This window comes from Delphinus delphis, chromosome 6 (assembly GCF_949987515.2).
Source record: "Delphinus delphis chromosome 6, mDelDel1.2, whole genome shotgun sequence".
Classification (NCBI taxonomy): domain Eukaryota; kingdom Metazoa; phylum Chordata; class Mammalia; order Artiodactyla; family Delphinidae; genus Delphinus; species Delphinus delphis.
In genome coordinates this window covers 87,646,912-87,667,778 of record NC_082688.1, presented here as the reverse complement: position 1 = coordinate 87,667,778, position 20,867 = coordinate 87,646,912, and the positions used below count along the sequence as shown (strand labels likewise).

At 40.9% G+C, this 20,867-nt stretch overlaps 1 protein-coding gene across 2 annotated transcripts; it reads left to right on the top strand.

Annotated features, from left to right (window-relative positions):
* Window positions 1-9,073: 9,073 nt before the first annotated feature.
* PRXL2C (peroxiredoxin like 2C) lies at window positions 9,074-19,255 on the top strand. Of its 2 annotated transcripts, none has more exons than XM_060013523.1 (6): window positions 9,074-9,364; window positions 9,806-9,874; window positions 10,772-10,825; window positions 10,994-11,099; window positions 15,470-15,511; window positions 18,768-19,255. In XM_060013523.1, exons 1-6 carry the CDS (start codon window positions 9,149-9,151, stop codon window positions 18,893-18,895), a joined length of 615 nt encoding a protein of 204 aa, XP_059869506.1. In that variant the 5' UTR covers window positions 9,074-9,148; the 3' UTR covers window positions 18,896-19,255. The 2 variants fall into 2 exon arrangements, with proteins under 2 accessions (XP_059869506.1, XP_059869505.1); XM_060013522.1 differs by having other exon boundaries at window positions 15,380-15,511.
* Window positions 19,256-20,867: the final 1,612 nt, after the last annotated feature.

The following is a 20,867-nucleotide window of genomic DNA, read 5'->3' as shown; positions in this document are numbered from 1 at the left end:
TAGATGAGAGCTGTTTGAACAGATGAATGAGTAAACAATAGATGCATCATTATTTCTTTTCAGTGATTATTTTCTCAACAATCTAAACAAGTAGATTATAATTCAATCCGAAATTAGAATGTTTCCTAAATCCAAGAGTCCCTGAATTTCAAATTGGTTCTCACACAACTGATAAAACATCGTTTCATAATCTGTTTACTAAATTCGTAAAGAAAGACTCAATGTCCTGGACTGGTAAATTTTAAAGAAAGAGGGAAAATATTCTCTGATTGGTGTTCTTGTGTGGCTATAGAACATTTAAAATCTACCCACTGCAAATCAACAAGAATTTTATCTGCATGTTACTAAACAACAGTAGATACCACAAATGTACTTTATGAAACCACTTTGCAAGTAGAGCAAACTTGTTCCATTCATCAAGGGATGCTTGCTCTTAGTTACTAAAAACTCAAAGAGGCATTCCGTTTGCACAGCCTTTTGCTACAATTCAGCAAAGATATTAATCATTAAGATAAGTTACATATCTTGAGATCTTTCATCTTAAATACAAACCTACTAAATGAAGAGCCCAATGAAGAGCAATAACAAATTACTTAAATGGAAAAAAATAATATAACAAACTATTAACTATATATAGGCAGTAACTAATGGTGAAAAGATAACTCTAAAGAATATCCTAGGGCTGAGGAAGAGTGCTCAAGGAAGGAACAAACTTGTCAGGGGCTCCCTCCGCATGGCTAGAATTCAGTTTCTTCTGAGATGTGGATTTAGCCCATTGGATGATGGAGAAACTTGCTGGGTTTCCTAAGCCAAAGCTGGTCCATAGTCCAGGCAAGCGGCAAATACTCCTTCAGGCTGCAGGTGGGCAGAGACTACCAGATAGGCATGCAAAAGGAGCTGGGCATCAGGAGCCCACTGAGTGGTATTAAGCCTGGCATGTGTGGTGTCCACATTGGGAGAACAATAGGAACCAACCTTCCAGGGTGCAAGTGGACTGAGGCTGGCAGTTGGGTGAGCAGAGGGAGTCAGGGCATCAGGAGCCCATCTATGGGCAGTGCAGTGTGAGGCCTGGGGTGCACAGTGTTCACACTGTGTGGGCTGCAACAAGGTGGTCACTGGGCCTGGGCTGGGACTGCAGGCTCACCAAGGGATTACCCGCTCCTGGATACCCAGTGAGACAGAGCATCACTGAAGTCCCCACATGTGCACCCCTGGTAATTGTGAATTTGGAGCAAAGTGTGGCAAACAGAAGCACATCAAAACAAGAAGAGAAGCCCTTTCTCCTGCAATGTCCCTCCAGCACCCCTGTTTTAAAACGTAGGTCTTATTATTATTCAGGTATGGTAAGGCCAAGTCAGGAGACAGCTGCCATTGAAAAGATAGTTTGTTACAGTTCCCAAGAGGAGAGAGCAGGCCATGCCACGTAGGGCCACACGGAAGCATCAGAGTCAGTCAGGAGGCAGAGGGAGTGAGGGGAAAACATGGGCAACAGCCTTTATTGTGGTTTTCATGGGAAGGAATGGGAGAGGTAAGGTAAACAGGCTTAGGATTGAGTAATTTTAGTGAGCTCCAGGGTGTAGGGCCTGCTCCTAGCTGTCTGATAACTGGCCCCGTTATAACTAGTGCAAGGGAAGAGTGGCCCATCGTGTGAGAGCCCAATGAAAGAGTGGTGGAGGGGTATGGGCTCTGGATTGTTTAGTGTGCATCTGAAAGCTGTGCTTGCAGGCAGGCCTTTGCTGTCTCTAGGAACTGGCTTCTAGGCAGTCCCTCCAGGGTCAGCAAGGCCCCAAATGTCAAACCATCAGAAATACATGGTTAATACAGCCCCCTACTGACAAAATGTGTTTACTGCAAAGGAGAAATGCTTATTACCATAGAGTAAGTAATGAAGGGTGGATTTGCAGCTGAGATTTATTCATTACTAACCAGCACAACTATACAGAGATTGATCATCCTGTTTGAAGATTTTCAACCAGTTGAGTTCAGCTGATTGTTTATTTATTTTTTATTTCATTTATTTTTGTCAGTGATAATATCATCTTTGGAAAATGGATCTCTCCTTGCTTTGTACCCTGTAATGGTCATTTTGGCTTTTTCCCCACTGTCTCTTTTATTCAAATAATCAATTTAAACTAATCATGGATATTTAAGTCTTTTGCCAGAGACTGGTCTAGGGAAGGGCACGTCTAAGCTATGTTGACCTGAAACAAATAGACTTCCAGATTTTTCTCCAGAAAAGATGGGTTTATTCCAAATCAGTAGGGAATTGCAATTCTGGGTCTGCAACCATAGTGAGCTACATGCAAGTTCACCCACCGCAAGGGAAGAAGAATACTTTTATAGAGGGAAAAGGAAGTTGGGAGGGCTATAAGAAGCAAAGAGTCCATGGCTTTTCATTGGCTGAGTCCTTGCCAGGAAAGGAGTCTTTCTTACAAATGCAGGGCTTGGCTATCTCTGCAGAGCATGAGAGCGCCCCCTCCTGTTTTCCCAACTCTATTTAACTCAGGTTGCTGTTTAATCATTTTTTATAGCAAATTTAGGTAAGTTAAACCAAAAGGAGAAGGTTGCTAGGGCTTCTGGGGATGAACATGTTCTATGTCTCTTCATCGCACCTGAACTAGAAAATGCAGCTCTGTTGCAACTGGGATGCATCTTGTGACCAGCCTAAGGGCAATGCCGATACAAAGGAGGATTGAACCAAGAGAACAGCTAAGAAGGAAGCCCTGATTTTACCACACCTAGAAACTGACTTGTCCCTGAATTTCCTGTTATGGTAGATAATAAATATCCTTATGATACAAAACAGTTTGAGCCAAGGTTTTCTGTCATTTGAAAAGAAAAATATCGTAACTGATACAAGTTCTTATTATACTTTATTCATACTTCTGCTCTATTACTTATTGCCCTTCCTCACAACTATTTATTCTGAGTTTATCTTCCCAACTAGACTACTGTCTCCTTCCCTTGAGCTTGGCTTCATTATCTTAATCTTTCTAGTTTCTAACAATGCCTGACACAGGGAAGTTACTAAGTAAATATTTCTCTGGTTCTGCCTGTTGCATCCTGATTTCAAGGATTTGGGGCGTTTATATGAAACATAGTTTGTATTCGTAAGCTTAAAGTGTAAAGGAAACTACAATACATTGCAATTAATACTCCAAAAAACAAACACATTTGAGAGTAACCAAATGAAACATCCATAGCAGAATAAGCCAAATTCGGTGGTGATCATTTGTGGCTTCACTCATGCTTTCTTCCTGTCACTCGGACTCTAGAACATTTTTCTAAACTTTACTTTTGGAACTAATTTTAGAAATACAGATGAATCGCAAAATAGTACAGAGCTCCTATTTACCCTTTACTCACTTTCCTCTAATATTAACATCTTATATAGCTATAATACATTTGTTAAAACCAAAAAGTTAACACTGGTACAACACAACTCATTGAAGTTCAGACTTTATCCAGAGTTCCCCAGTTTTTCCACTAATGTCCTCTTTCTGTTTCAGGATCCAATTCAGAATACCACACTGCATTTAGTTATCATGACTCCTTATCTCCCATCCGTGATGGTTTCTTGGTCTTTTATGACATTTAACACTTTTGAAGAGTATTGGTCAGGTATTTTGTAAAATGTCCCTCAAATTTTTTTTATCTAGAGCTTTTTCCATTTTTTTCTTTCTTCTTTTCTGATGTCTGAAGCTTTCTAAAAATTCTTTTGAAAGTAATAATAATGCCTTATTTTAGGATATTTTATGCTTTGCAGACCAACGTCACTACATTCCTTTGGTGATTCTCATCTCCACCTGGAGAAGTGACTCAGAAAGAACATTTCTCCCCATATATGGGAAAGCACTCATGGAAAGATGCTGTAAGGAGGAGGTTGAAAGCACCAAAGCACCTGTAGGAATGAAGCCTGTGAGACAGGCTGGGACTTGGGACCTGGGACCCTTTGCTGCAGTGCTATGATCTCGGGTGGCCTCAGCCTGCAGCGGCTTGGAACAGGATTTCAGTTCCCAGCCACAGATTGAAGTCAGGTCGCAGCAGTGAGAGCGCTGAATCCTAGCCACTAGACCACCAGGGAAGAGTGGCCAGTGACAAGGCCCTGGCCTGTCAGCTGTGCAGAAATGAATTTCCACATAGAGTCAGAAAATAGTGAAACAAGTGTTATGAGGAAGAAAAACAGCACATATGTGTGGACAGACACACGGGCGGGCTCAGAGAGAGAGTCACGTCCTCCCGGTAGTTTGAATCACCTTTATGGGGCATTTCTTCCAGGTTTCCTTTGGCCAATCATCTTGCTTTGCCTGGTTCTGAGTCCGTATATGGTATATCTCAGGGTCCTCCCATGCGCACATCTCATAGCCACGATGGATTCTAGCAAAGAGGCCTATGGGTAGGTTGGCATCACTTGCTGTGGGGTGGTGCCCCCTCCCTTTTGACCTCCCAGGAGCCTCTCTACGCATGTGTAGTCAGGGAGGTCTCCTTGACTTCGAGAATGAGGAATATGTGGTCTTTTATCTCTTATCTGGGCAGGGCTCAGCTCTTCTCTAGCTCCTCAACTTGGAGTATCTGTCCACAGAGGACAAACTCCAGCTGCTCAGCCTGGGGCCCATCTATCTCCTGCCTCACTTACACCTGGACAAACATCTAGTCTAGTCCCAGCAACAGAATACAAAGAAACTATAAGGGACTAAAAATAACTGTGTATGCGCAGTTGGGGCAAAGTATGAACAACAAGATGCAAAAAAACCAAAAACCCAGCTGCCACTTCTGAGGTGTCAGGAGCAAAAGCAGGGTGCTGTGCATGACCCCTGCACACAGCACCACGAAGGGGGTGGCAGGCCACCCACACCACCCCTTCCACCTGACACACGGGTCCGCCCCTACCCTCACCCCATTTAAGGGATCATTTTGCCCCAGCTCAGGGAGCCTATTACTTGTTTTCACTCCCTCGTGCTGCAGCACCAGTCCCAATAAAGCCTTGTCTGAATTTCTTGTCTGGCTTCTTATCAATTTCTATTGATTAAAGAGTCCAAGAACCCAGATCGGTAACACCTGGACATGAGGTCAGTGAACTGGACCAGGCCTGAAGGGAGCTGGGATTGAACTTGTGAGTTACCCTAACAGGGTCAGATTCCTTACCTCCATGGGCGTAAGTGGTTTATAAAATGTCTTCCAGTACTAAAATCCTCTATTATCTCTGTATTTCATTTCTCCTGCTAATATTGCACTCTATTGACACTAATCCTTAACAGCTAATAATAAAACCCAAAAGTTGCCTTTCAGAGATAGCATTCTACTGTACTTTCTTCTTTCTTAGACAAAGGGAGCAAAGTGAAACCTTGCTCTCTGGGCAAGGCTCTCTTCAAAAGGCTGATAGGGTATATTGGCAACAACTTATCCCTTTAGCCTAAGTTACTTCTCAATGAATTAACCTCTTGGGAGACACATGCCTTGTTTCAGAAAACCAAGGTTCATTAGTGACAGTAGCGGACATGAATTCACCAGGAATGTACTATTTTCAGACTGAAGTACAGCTGCAGAACTCAGCCAGGTGTGTGGGTGATAATGGCATACCAGAAACATAGTGGAGGAGGACAAAATGAAAAATGAAAGGCTCGGGAGTGGGGAGGAAGGTAGAGGTAGAAGTACAAGAGGATAAGAACAAGCAAAAAGAAGTTTATCCATTTATGAGTATTTATTGGGTACTCTCTATGTTCCAAGCTCTGTGATAGATGCTGGAGATATGCAGAACAAAATGGACATGGACTTGTTTTCGGGGAGTTTATACTCAAGAAATGGACAAGAAGGGCAAGGGAGGGATAAATTAGGAGTTTGGGATTAGCAGATACAAATTACTATATATAAAATAAATAAACAACAAGGTCCTACTGTATACCACAGGAAACTATATTCAATATCTGTAATAAACCATAATGGAAAAGAATATGAAAAAATATATATACATATGTATATATATACGTATAACTGTATAACTGAATCACTTTGCTGTATACTAGAAACTAACACAACATTGTAAATCAACTATACTTCAATAAAAAAAGAAATGGACAAAAACCAAATAATTATTTAACCATAACTGTAACAAATGCTTTTTTAAAAAAAGTGTGCAGTGTACCAAATAACCAGAAGTTAGGAGGTCAGGAAAATTTGGTAAGTTGGAATATTTGATGGTCTGGAATATATGATGTACCAAGTAACATATTCCCAGGTTCAACCAGGAAGTTTGGGGGAGCTTTGACCAGTTATTGGTCACAGTGTGAAGACAGTGTGGTTAGAGTCAGTGGTTAGCATCTAAACTAAGGAAACTTGGGCATCTACTGTCAGGTGAGGCTCACCTCTGGAATAATGTGAATGAAATAGAGCTGGCTGGGTGTTAGGTTGATGGGTTTCTGTGGACTGGCAAGCCTGCAGCTGCATATGTCCTCTGAGCTCTGCCCTGCTTGTTTCAGACAGTGGGGAACACCATTTCTGTAAGGCACTGTGACTACCTTGCTCCCATTCATACTCGATCCACGCCAGATGGTGAAAGGTCTCTTAGCGCCACCCTATCTTGCACATTCCATGCATTCACCAATCAGACAATATTCATAGAGGCCTACAGTGTGTCAGGCCTTGCGCCAGTCTGCGAAGATATTACAGTGCTGCAGAAGGCAAGGAGCTTACTGCCTGATTCAAAGCTTTCCAAACTTTCTTGGTTCACAGTAGTTTATTTCTTGGGGTCAGCAGTTTATTCACAGCACCCTTAGGCCAAAAGAAATTCCTATCAATTTCTTTTATTTGGAAGTTAGATCCAAACAACTTAATAAGTATTTATGTCTGAACAACTTAGTAGCTATTTGAAGATACAACTATAAATTAAAAGAAAAAGTAATCTTTTTATTTCATCCCAGAGTGTGCCTGCCTGTTGGACACTGCACAACTTCTCCAATCTTGGAATCAGACTGGACGTCCCCAACCTCATTCCCTAAACACAGTGATTTTTGTGCGGTTTTAGGTTTTTTTAATAATTTTTAAATTTTTTTATTTATTTATTTTTGGCTGCATTGGGTCTTCGTGGCTGAGCGTGGGCTTTCTCTAGTTGTGGTGAGCGGGGGCTACTCTTCGTTGTGGTGCTTGGGCTTCTCACTGCGGTGGCTCCTCTTGTTGCAGAGCACGGGCTCTAGGCACGCGGCCTTCAGTAGTTGTGGCACGTGGGCTTCAGGAATTGTGGCTCACGGGCTCTGGAGCGCAAGCTCAGTAGTTGTGGCGCACGGGCTTAGTTGCTCCGCGGCATGTGGGATCTTCCCAGACCAGGGATCGAACCTGTGTCCCCTGCACTGGCAGGCAGATTCTTATTCACTGCACCACCAGGGAAGCCTGTGCAGTTCCAGCTTTTTATCACAACTGTTAGAAACCCAACTTGGCAAAGATATGACATTATTCAAAGAAATATAGTGGAAAAGAAATGTAGTCTAATGTGAAATCGTGAACTATCTCCACTCACAAGCAGGGTGTCAGGAGGATAAGCTCTGCTTCCCTCAAGTATTTAAAATATCCTGCTGTGCCCCTGAGAGTGCATCTGTGGCACCCCAGCACTGGTGGAACATGACTTAGAAACAGGTCTATGATTAGAAATGTCCAAACCCACAGCAGAGTTTCTCAAACTGGGAGCACTTAAATGTGTGTTCAATAATGTATGTCTTCACACAACTGAAAGCCAGAGGATTCAGGATCAGTCTCTCCTGCACTTTGTGGCAGAGTGAAATTGGTCACTTTTACCTCACTAGCACTCTGCCCTTGATAAGTGTGATCCTGAAGGGGTTCCACTGGACAAATACCATAAATAGAGGATCGTATTTTCTGAACCACAAATCCAGAAACAAGGGTGGGTGAACTTATAAAGACAAAGAACCTGAATGTTGTCTGGTTCTGCCCTGGAAGACTTGGACACATGGTCACCATCTATGAGAAACCCCAGTGCAAGACCAACCTCCAAGTCCAGCACCAGCTGACTCTCACAGAGCCTGCAGAAATTCCTAAATTCCTCTATGCCTGCTTGCCTGCAGCCTGCCCCAGGAGAAATTAAGGTAAAACAGAGCCATTTAACTCCATCTTCCTCATCCCTCTCAATCCATCATTTACACACACACACACACACACACACACACACACACACAGAGTTATATCACTTGAGGGGCCTGGTAAACAGCTTTAGCAAGAAAAGTCTGAAGAAAGGACATGAACTCCTGAAACACCCTAGCACATTTATAAATAGATTTATTATACCTGCTCTTAAAAAATATAACTGAGGGAATTTTCTCAAGTGATAGCAATGGTCCATATTTTTATAGGATTGTGGATAACGGGTGGATAATCAGGCAAAACTCAACTGTGGACAGATGCACAGATTCTGACAGAGTAAAATAGAATCTAGGTGGTGGATATAGGAGAGTTCCCTGTAAAATTCTTTCAACTTTTTGGGCATGTTTTAAAATTTCCATGATAAAATTTTGGCAAATTTTTAAATTTAAAAATTTAATTAAAAAATAAAATTTAACTCCACTTAAGATTTGTACATTACCCTGCAAAAAAACAAAAAAAGCACAAGAACTGAGGAGGGAGTGGGTTAAAAACAGACTAGAAGGTAAAACAAATCTATCGGATCATAAATATGGATGTGCTTGGTAACGGGTTCTCTTGAACAGATAAGAACTAACTTTGACTCAGGCGGCTACGGAGAGCAGGGGTTGCTTTCTTCCTAATTAACTCCTTTCTCGGCTTGGATCTCTCTGTCTCTCTCTCTACCTCCCTACCATGAATGGCTGAGTCAGAAAACGCGACAGCGGTTCCGTACCTTTCCGGAGCTTCGGAACCACCGGAGATGCGTACAAAGACTTGCCGAGTCCTAACCTGGAAGACAACGTGTGCGCCCCGGATCGACCCCGCGCGCCTCACTCTCGCCGGGCGCCGCAGCGGGTCTGCACCTCAAGCAACTCCGCGCCGTGCGCCCCGCCCCGCCGTGCGCCCCGCCCCACCGTGCGCCCCTCCCCGCCTGTACGGCCCGCTCCTTACGCCCAGCTTGGGTAGCGACCCGGCCCACCAAAGATTCTGACCCCCACCCTCGCGAACCAAGGGCCCGCGGATGCAGGGCGCGATGGCCGCCCCATCCGTGGCCCCGGTCACGCGGCAGATCAGCGGCCGCGCCGCCCCAGCCGCAGTCCCAGACCCGAGCGGCCCCGAGAGCGGGCAGTCCCTGGCCGCCGCCGTGGCCGACCTGCCGGTGCTGGACGCCTCCGGGAGGCGGGTGCTGTTCGGCGCGCTGTTCCGGGAGCGCCGGGCTGTAGTGGTCTTCGTGCGGGTGAGCGCGGGGTGCGGGACGATCCGGAGCAGGTACCTCACCCGCAGGCTGGGACGGAGGTTGCTTCCACGGCCTACGCTGAGGGGTGGTTACATCGGGCCCCTGGACGGGTCCAGGGCCCGAGAGCGGAGCCCGCCGGGCCTGGCCCTTCCCGTGTTCATCCACTAGAAGCTTCCGGAATGCGAACTGCTCCTCTCGCTTCCTTGAACGGGAATGGAAAAGCAGCCCGCCAAGCGAAGGCCATTTTCTCAACGAGCGAAGAGGCCTAGCACAGACTGGGTGCGGCCTAATTTCAATGCATATTTGGGCGCCCCGACACCTCTTTCTACCCGTCTTGGGTGTTGTGTTAATTAGCATCACGCATAATGAAGTACTTGGCCCTTTCTGACTCCGGGGGTGTTAGTTGCTAACTTGTCCTTCTTGCCCATATTGGGATTTCAGCATTTCCTGTGTTACATCTGCAAGGAATATGTAGAAGATCTGGCCAAAATCCCCAAGAGTTTCTTACAAGTAAGTTTCCTGAGAGTGAGCAGCAGCGAGCCCCGCTTCAGGGCGCCCTGGTGAAAATCACCTGCCATTTATAAGGAGTGCAACGGGATGAGGTGCGGAGTGCACCACCTCTCCAGCGCAGACACTCACAAACCCAGATTCTCACCATCCCACACATCTCTCCAACACCTCCAAAAAGGGGAGGCACGCGTTAGAAGTCTATTTTTGGCCTGTTCATTATTGCCTGGTTGTAAACATACTAACCATAATAATAATTTTGATGTTACCTAATAACCTGCCTGTTCTCAAATGTTGATTGATAATGACCAAAAACAGAAATGCTAAAAATATTTCCTTCCCTTTATTTTTGTAATAAAGATACTCCAAATAGTTGTTCGTTATAGGAAAATACTAATATATCCTAAAGGTGAAAATTTGTATTGTTAATGGAATGCATGTTCCACATTGGTCTGACAACCACATACAGGTGTGTTTCTTCAGGCATATAGAGGTTTGTCCCCAGCTGAGCTTTTGAGTGACCGCATTGGGTAGATTTTGTAAAACTAAGATCTATTTTCAGCAGACCTTATCAATTGAGAAGTGAAAGAATAAAATTGTCTGATTAAATAACCCTACTTTAATAGTTTTTATTCTCGTTTAATGTATGCCTTTGGGGGAAGTGTAGAGAACTACTGACTATATTGTTTTGAAATTCTTACTTAGCAAAAGAATTATCTGAATTAATTGAACATTTTAGCATACATCTCTTTGCTTTGACTCACACAATTTTGCTCTTTATACCATTCTTCTAGAAACCTATAGGTGGCATTAGAATGGAACAAAAGAGTTGGATTAGGGGAAGTTGTATGAAACATGTGATTTCCAATAATATGTACATGTCTTTTTTCTCTCCTAAAGGAAGCAAATGTCACTCTTATAGTGATTGGACAGTCATCCTACCATCATATTGAGGTAAATATATAGCAAATTGAGACTCTAACAGGTTAAATCTCTTTCAGACGTAAAAATTATATTATTTGAATCACGAAATGTAGGCTAAATTTGCTAAAATTAAGTCAGATTATCACTATTTTTCTCCCATTTCTTTTTATTAAAATTCTAACTATATTCTTTTTTCAGCCTTTCTGTAAACTGACTGGGTATTCTCATGAAATCTATGTTGATCCTGAGAGAGAAATTTATAAAAGATTGGGAATGAAAAGAGGTGAAGAAATTGCCTCCTCAGGTAAGACATGATATGTCTCAAGTAGAAAACACTAATGGTGTATTTCACATTTCACATATGCATATATATGCATAGGGGAACAAATGGTAAATTCATAAATCAGCCTGCTTTTTATGATTCTAGTAAGTGATCCAGATTCATGAGACTCTAAAAGATTCACTTGCTATATGTAATGACATGGAAGGCTGTTGGCGAAGTACTAAATGAATGAAAAATGCAAGTTGCAGGGCAGTGTTTTTAGTATGATTCCATTTTTGTAAAAATAAAAACCATTTTCATAAAGATCTATACTATATATGTGTGAAATGAAAAAGGTTTTAAAAGATATTGCAATGATTACCCCAAGGCATGGGAATGAGAAAAATGGCTTTTGAATTTTTTACAATAAGTACATTTTACTTTTGTAATTACAAGAAAAATAATATTGCTTAAGTTAATATAGTTTCATACCTCGACACCATGGCTTTGAATGCTCTATGTTCTTTAATAGATGAAATCTTAGTTTTCATTTAAAGCCCAGCTCAAAGGGGCTCTTAATAGCTCTTCAAGCAGAAGCAATTGCTTCCTTCATTGTATTTTAATAGCACCTTGTACTCCATTATATACTCTGTAATTGCACTTAAGGTGGTGGGTAGTATAGTTAGTTGAAAAGTTTGATGTTTTATTCATCTTTATATGGTCCATATTCCCTGCCCTTACACAATTCTTTACAATTAAGTGTATAATAAGCTTTAGGTGAACTATTTATGTATATATTAGGTAGAAAGACCTTGGCTTCTGAAACACCAAATAAGAGAACTCAACTTGAACTCAAATCACTTATTCTCAACAAATGCTGAGAATGACACCCATGGCACCCACTGTGTTGGATGTTCCTGGGAGGACTGTGATAAAAGACACAGCCCCTGCCAACCCAATGCTCATAATCTACTCTGGGAGACAGAAGCAAACAGTCAACTATATTACAGGTTAGGGCTCATAAAAGAGGAGAGCATGTACTGGCAATACCTATAATGCAGAAATGCCTATAACACCAGAAATGCACAGGGAGAGAAGAATCTGGAAAGGCTTCTTAGAGGCGGTGTTGTCTAAGCTCATTCTTTAAGGAGTTAGCTGGGTGAAGTGAGGCTGGGAATGGTGCAGCTGACAGAAGGTAGCACGCACAAAAGCACACAGGTATGAAAAAATGTGACTGTTGGAGAAGTGCAGTTCCCTGTGTCTGGCCAGAGTCTAGGAGCCAGTTGGGGGATTGTGTGAGCCAGGGTACTGAGTCTGGGAACATGCCAAGGAGTTTGGATTTGTTCTGGAGGCAGTGGGGGAGTCATAAAAGAATTATATTTGAGTGGAGAAGTGATACAGTCTTGTTGCCAGGTGGAGGAGCAATTGGAATGTTCCAAACAGGAGTCGTTGATATTCTTGACAAGTTTGTAGTAATAGTCTAGAAAGAAATGACACGGCCTGAAGTAGGGATGCAGAGGGACAGATCACAGAGCTACTTATGAGGTAGAGTTGACAGGATCCCTTTACTGAAGTTTTTAAAGAAAGCAACCTAAACTTTATTAAAACCAATGATGAGGTAGCATAAATACAGAATTTGCTCTTTTTTTCCCCTCTCTTTTTAGTATAGGAAATTGCAACAGTACAGATTGTGAACCTTTGTCTTTGGTAGACTGTTTTCCTGTGCTATAGCAGAGTCTCAGCATGTGTAAGGTCTGTTTGTCATTTAGCCACCTTAGATATAAACTGTGAGTTTCACTTTAGTAACACCTCACCATTCATTGCCTCAATAAAGATGTGGAATTGCAAAGAAAACAGTTGCTTGTGATTATAAGAGAGAGTATATTTAAATCATTTAAACTCCTTCGATCTGTGTTAAAGTACTGTATTTCCAAACAGAAAACATTAGGTTCTCACAAAATGATTTTTTAAAGTCCCTGCCTGGAAAAGCACAGATCTCAGAATCAGTTTCAGAATAATCCTACTTGAAAATTATGACACTGAAAATAAAATATAATAATTTAAAGTTAATGGGACAGTTTATAAAGACAAAGTGTAAGAAAATAAAGCCACTAAATTCAAGGGAGTAATGGGTTTACCCAGTATTTCATTTGCCTTACCATAAGCCAATTTACGGTGTTAAATCTACAATGATTACTGTAGACAGCACATAAGCACAATGCAGAAAGCATGCCTCTTATAATACTTACTTAATCTAATGTTTCAAGTTAAAATTCTGGTCTTGAGTCCAAGAATCAAACTAAGCGAAAAAAATGAAAAACAAGAGTTTTACACATAACTAAATTCGTACTAGCAAAATTAGATTGTGCTTTACAGCAAAGATTGTGAAATTCTAGGTTGTGAAATCTTCTTCAATTGAATTTCTAAAATTTCAGAAGTTAAATGACCCTTCTTCAGACATGAGGAGATAGTTTGGATTTAGGAACATCTATTTTAAGTGTAAAATCCTAAAAAACAGTAAACTTTAGTCCTTTACCCATGTCTCTAAGCTAATGAGCCTGTATTTGTTTCTTGGTGAGATGAATGTCCATCCTAATATAAACATGAAAGAAATAGAAAAGTTGGAGAGATGAGGAAATAATAGGTATCTGGAAATATTAAGAAATCGGACAGGTCAAAGGCAGCATAATCATCAAAATAAAAAGCAAAAAGCACTAGTAGGAACCGACTGCAGGGCTGAGGGTTGAGCTCTGTGCTGCGATCCGGCAGGAGAAGATGAAGGGGACTGGTAACTGCTATACACTGGTGGACATGCACCCGGAGGGGCAGACGGTGGGCAAGAGGACCTGGGCCATGGTGTCTTGCTGCTCAACCAGTCATTCTCTGGCCTCAGAACTGGTGGAGTCCAAAATTTAAAAAAACTAAAAAGACATAAAAGGCAGGGATAGGAAAAAGATAAGTTACAAGAAAGGTAGAGACTGAGCTTCTTCACTCAAAGGGAGTGGAGGACTTCCCCGGTCGCGCGGTAGTTAAGAATCCGCCTGCCAATGCAGGGGACGCGGGTTCGAGCCCTTGTCTGGGAAGATCCCACATGCCACGGAGCAACTAAGCCCATGCGCCACAAATACTGAGCCTGCGCTCTAGAGCCCATGAGCCACAACTTCTGAAACCATGTGCTGCAACTACTGAAGCAGCAAGAGAAGCCACTGCAATGAGAAGCCCGCGCACCACAACAAAGAGTAGCCCCCACTAGCAGCAACTAGAGAAAGCCTGCGCGCAGCAACAAAGACCCAACCCAGCCAAAAATAAATAAATAAATAAAATATTAAATTACTTTAAAAAAAAAGGGGGTGGGGGAGTGGAAGTGAAGTATCAGTTACTGTGAGAAAGGAAATAGAAAAACTGACAGCCAAGCAAAGATGGAGTGGTAGCTATAGTTGCTATTGTTACAGCTAAACCCCAAAGTCTCAGTAGCATAACGTGGGAGAAGGTTCTTTTTCTTTCACATTTCAAGAAGGGTATATCTATTGCGTGCTTGTCCAAGCAGCAATTCGGGGACACAGTGGGAAAGACTCAGGCCCTTTCTATCTTGTGGCTCTGCCATTGTCAATCCAGACTTCGAAGGATGTAGAAGAAACACGGAGAATCACTCCCTCAGAGGTTTTTAAGAGGTGCCCTGGAAGTGGCACACATCATTTTACTTGGTTAGAGTGTAGTCACATAGCCGTACCAAACTCCAGGAAATGTTTAGCTGTGGTCCCAGAAAGAGGAAACGGGTTTTGACAAGCGTATAACAGTCTGTGCCACAATGTCTCCTGAAGAGGAATGTAGTTATCTATTAGTTGGTAAGAGACTAAACAAAACACAAATGGGGAATTAAAAAGGAAAGCACTACCAGTTTGACAAGTCTGTAGCTAACATTTTTCTGTGGGAGAAAATGATCTGGGTCTGTCATCAGTTCTTCCTTTAAAGCAGTAGTTCTCAACTGGGAACAATTTTGACTCCTCCCCCCAGGGGACATTTGGCATTGTCTGGAGACATTTTCAGTTGTCACAGCTTGGCGAATGGCGGCTGCTATGGCATCTAGTAGGTACAGAGAGCAAGGATGTTGGTAATCACCCCACACTGCACAGGACAAAGAATTATCTGGTCTAAAACATCAGTAGTGAAAGACTGAGAACTGTTCTTTGAAGGAAGAATAAAAGACAAGTTAAAAGTAAGATGACACATAAGAAAGACTGTTTTCTAGAAATACTAACATTATCTTAATATCTAATCAAATATAAAATGACAACTTCTAAAGACAATTCCTAATATTTCAGGACAGAGCCCCCATATAAAATCGAATATACTCTCAGGAAGCATTCGGAGCCTGTGGCGGGCAGTGACTGGCCCTCTTTTTGATTTTCAAGGAGATCCAGCTCAGCAAGGTGGAACACTCATTTTAGGTCCAGGTAAGCATCAAAGCCCAGCTTTGGCAGTACACGTTTCGTGCTTTTTAGAAGTCCAAAGGCCATCCACTTTCTTCATAAAATAGCCACCATGTAAAGACGGGCAACTGGACATGCTAACAGTCAGGGTGCTGTGCTTTCATAGGGGTCATCGTTTGTTTTCAAATGCTCCTGTGTATTTTTGATGTTTGTTTACTGGATGTAATGTGGCCATGATTCTGTACCTGAGTGATTCCAGGTATTTGGGATAGAAGAAATCAGCAGTGGTTTGGTGACTTGTATGTGGCTATAACACTCTTTAAAAATTTCAGTGGAGGTGAACATTTTCAAATGGGAGAAAACCATCAAGAACTTTTTTTTATCAATAGAAGAATCAAATCTAGACTTGCCCTATGTCAGAAAGCAAGTCAAGGGGAATTCCCTGGCAGTCCAGTGGTTCGGACTCAGTGCTTCCACTGCAGGGGGCATGGGTTTGATCGTGGTCAAGGAATTAAGATCCTGCATGCTGAGCAGCATGGTCAAAAAAAAGGGAAGCAAGTCAATCCCAGGGGCAGCTTAGTCAGTAACAGTTACTCTAAGCTACATCCTTTAAATAGCTTTCTTTTTTTATTTAATTTAATTTTTATTCTATATTGGAGTATAGTTGATTTACAATGTTGTGTTAGTTTCAGGTGTACAGCAAAGTGATTCAATTATACTTATAGGTATATCCATTCTTTTTCAGATTCTTTTCCCATATAGGTTATTACAGAATATTGAGTAGAGTTCTCTGTGCTATACAGTAGGTCCTTGTTGATTATCTATTTTATATATAGTAGTGTGTATATGTTAATCCCAAACTCCTAATTTATCCCTCCCCCCCACCTTTCCCCTTTGGTAAGTTTGTTTTTGAAGTCTGTGAGTCTGTTTTGTAAATAAGTTCATTTATATATTTTTTAGATTCCACATATAAGTAATATCATATGATATTTGTCTTTCTTTGTCTGACTTACTTCATTTAGTATGATAATTCCTAGGTCCATCCATGTAGCTGCAAATGGCATTATTTCATTCATTTTTGTGGCTGAGTAATATCCCATTGTATAAATGTACCACATCTTCTTTATCCATTCATCTGTCCATGGACATTTAGGTTGCTTCCATGTCCTGGCTATTGTAAATAGTTCTGTAGTGAACATTGGGGTGCATGTATCTTTTTGAATTATGGATTTCTCTGGATATATGAACAGCGGTGGGATTGCTGGATCATAAGGTGGTTCTGTATTTAGTTTTTTAAGGAACCTCCATACTGTTCTCCATAGTGGTTGTACCAATTTACATTCCCACCAACAGTGTAGGAGGGTTCCCTTTTCTCCACACCCTCTCCAGCATTTATTGTTTGTAGACTTTTTGATGATGGCCATTCTGACTGGTGTGAGATGATAACTTCACTGTAGTTTTGATTTGCATTTCTCTAATAATTAGCAATGTTGAGCATCTTTTTGTGTGCTTTTTGGCCATCTGTATGTCTTCTTTGGAGAAATGTCTATTTAGATCTTCTGCCCATTTTTTTATTGGGTTTTTTTTTGATATCGAGCTGCATGAGCTGTTTGTATATTTTGGAGATTAATCCCTTGTGGGTTGCTTTGTTTGGACATATTTTCTCCCTTTCTGTGGGTTGTCTTTTCATTTTGTTTATGGTTTCCTTTGCTGTGCAAAATCTTTTAAGTTTAATTAGGTCCCATTAGTTTATTTTTATTTTCATTACTCTAGGAGGTGGATTCAAAAGATATTGCTGTGATTTATGTCAAAGAATGTTCTGCCTGTGTTTTCCTCTAGGAGTTTTATAGTATCCAGTCTTACATTTAGGTCTTTAATCCATTTTGAGTTTACTTTTGTATATGGTGTTAGAAAATGTTTTAATTTCATGTGGCTGTCCATTTTTCCCAGCACCCCTATTGAAGAAACTGCCTTTTCTCCATTGTATATTCTTGCCTCCTTTGTGGTAGATTAATTGACCATAGGTGCATGGGTTTATTTCTGGGCTGTCTACCCTGTTCCATTGATCTATAAATAGTTTTACTGATCAATTTGTACCACCTGAAATTCCTTTGGCTTCCCTCTACAAAATGGTTGGGCATTGGATCCCTACCATGTTCAAGTATTGCAGTCAGGAACAAACACCCAAAAAGCCTAGATCACTGTGCTGTAAACTGATTTTTCTTGGTTCTTCTTCATGTTTAAAACTGTTCATATTAGTGAGTGTAGCTTCTACAGGTTATAAAATTAACATTTACTTTAATAAATTCCAGATGTCTATAAGGAAGTCTTTAGAAGGAGGATTTTGACCAACTATCATAACTTTTTTGTTTTTTTACAGCTGGAACACTATAGCTAGCTAAAATCTTTCATTTTATTTAATCTCCCTTTCCGTCTCTCTCATGAATTTACACTAGTTAGACTAGCCAAAAAAAAAAAAAAAAAAAATCAAAGTAAACAGAACACAGACTATAAATTACGACTATTTGGGCTTCCCTGGTGGCACAGTGGTTGAGAGTCCGCCTGCCGATGCAGGGGACGCGAGTTCGTGCCCCGGTCCGGGAGGATCCCACATGCCGCGGAGCGACTGGGCCCGTAGGCCATGGCCGCTGGGCCTGCGCGTCCGGAGCCTGTGCTCCGCAACGGGAGAGGCCACAGCAGTGGGAGGCCCGCGTACCGCAAAAAAAAAAAAAAAATTACAACAATTTTATTTGAGCAGATAAAAGAATTGTGAACATCAAAGTGTATTGTAACTGATTGTCTTAATGCCCTTATTTTTTTCAGCCTCTTTTGGTCTATGGTTATAATGTAGATAGCCTATTAAACCAGTATTTGGGAGTGAATTTTTTAAGGAAGTGATTTATTCTATTATTACATTTAAGAAACAGATGATTTTCCAGCTTGATATTTATGCTAATTCCATATTCTGCCTGTTTGACAGGATATTTTATTTAATTACATTTAATAAAACCTAACAGACGGTTATAATTTAAGAATCTTTCCCCTTGGATCTCATAAAACATTACGTATTAGCCTTATTTAACGATAATTTTTGTCATGCTTTATTACCTTAATTAAAAATTACTATGTCATTATATAGAGAATATTATGTACTCTAGGTAAATAATGTTTTCTTTTGGACTAATTTAAAGTTAAAATGCTTCCTTGATTCTAGTAAGCAATAAATCTAATGAATAGCACTGCATGTCAACCTTTACCTTTTATTCTTATTCTCTTCTAGGTAACAACATCCATTTTATACACTGTGATAGGAATAGGTTGGATCACAAGCCCATCAACTCTGTTTTACAGCTTGTAGGAGTTCAGCACGTGGACTTTACAAGCAGACCTTCAGTTATCCATGTGTGACATTACAGACTATGTCGCTTTCAAATGGACCTTGGGATATGACCTGAATTGTGGGAATGTAGTATACTTGTGCAGTGCCTAACTTGTTGGCTCTTCCCAGCCTTTGAGGAGTTATGAAACCATAAAGAGACCATGTACCACCAGTTGAATAGCATGCTGAGAGGCATTAGTTGTCAAAAATGTGATCTATATTTATAATTTTATAGCTTTTAAAGTTTTATTTTCTATAAAAATTTTTGTAAAAAAATTATTTTATTTTTGTAAAATAAAACTTTAAAAGCTATAAAATTATAAATACCATTCTTTATTTTACATTATGATATATCCATTCAATGAAGGTTTTTTTGGCCATTAAAATCATAAATTCTTTTTTTTTTTTTTTTTTTTTTTTTTTTTTTTTTTGCGGTACGCGGGCCTCTCACTGTCATGGCCTCTCCTGTTGCGGAGCACAGGTCCCGGATGCGCAGGCTCAGCGGCCATGGCTCATGGGCCCAGCCGCTCCACGGCATGTGGGATCTTCCCGGACGGGGGCATGAACCCGTGTCCCCTGCACTGGCAGGCGGACTCTCAACCACTGCGCCACCAGGGAAGCCCTAAAATCATAAATTCTTATAAAGAACGTATAAGGAGAAAGGGAAGCAACCCAAGACCATTTTATCCATTGAGGAAAGCAGGATCTCAAATTCTGTAAACAGTATAATCACATTTTTGTATGTATATGTTTATATTTTTGTATGCTTAGAAAGACAGACAGGAAGTAAACACACCAGAGTATCACCAGTTAAGTATCTCTAGGTGGTAGGATTACAAGTGTTTTTATTTTCTTTTCCATACATTTTTATATTTCCCAACTATTCTATAATGAACATGATTCATTTTTTTGGCAAGGAAAAGGTCTTTAAAATTATACGAAGAATATATCCCTACGTAGCAAGTTCCACAAAGGTACAATTATATAGGCTGCAGTCCACAAGTTTCTATCCTGATTGCTTTACTCAGAGGAAATACAGCAGATCGAACCTTCACAGAGCCTGTGTTCACAGCATCTTGACCACACACCCACCGTCCATTTCACTAGGATTTTGTTTGGGGCAACAGGGGCGGGGGTTGCTGGTAAAAGGAGAAAAATATCTTTTAGATATTTAAGATACGTATAATCAGTATGCTTTCTGAAAGGAAATTTTAAGAATTGTTTAAACTAAAAACCAAAAAAACTGTAATTTAAATGTATACTGTGGTTTGGTTGTATATTCCTGGACAGTTTCTATTTCTCACCTCGAAGTTTCTTTTATTTAGTAGACTATTGTCATCTTTTATTTTTCTGGAATCATAATATGTTTTGTTGGAAGTGTCCCAGGAATTCTGGTGAAAAGTACAGCAAGGGCTTCCCTGGTGGCGCAGTGGTTGAGGGTCCGCCTGCCGATGCAGGGGACACGGGTTCGTGCCCCGGTCCGGGAGGATCCCACATGCCGCAGAGCGGCTGGGCCCATGAGCCATGGCCTCTGAGCCTGCACGTCCGGAGCCTGTGCTCCGCAATGGGAGAGGCCACAGCAGTGAGAGGCCCGCGTACCGCAAAAAAAAAAAAAAAAAAAAAGTACAGCAAAATTAAAGTATTTGTAATTATTAGCAAGTATAATACTGCTTTGAACTTATACAAGCATATGGAGTCATACACAAAATATAAATTTAAAGTGTCCAAAAATTTGAATCTATTTTCATGTGTATATAAATGGAAAATCATGTTTTTAATCAATAAAAATGAGTTATCTTATAAAAGTTAAAATTAAGGTATTTTGTGCTATTTTTTATAGTAAGGAGACTGGTGGCCCAGATCCTTCTACTGATTTTAGACTTAAAACTGCTGAATCATAGCTTACACAAAATTTATATATTTCCATTTATAATATACATTATAAAAACGTACACCACATTTTTTAAGATACATAAATGTTCTTTATGTAGTTTCATGGAG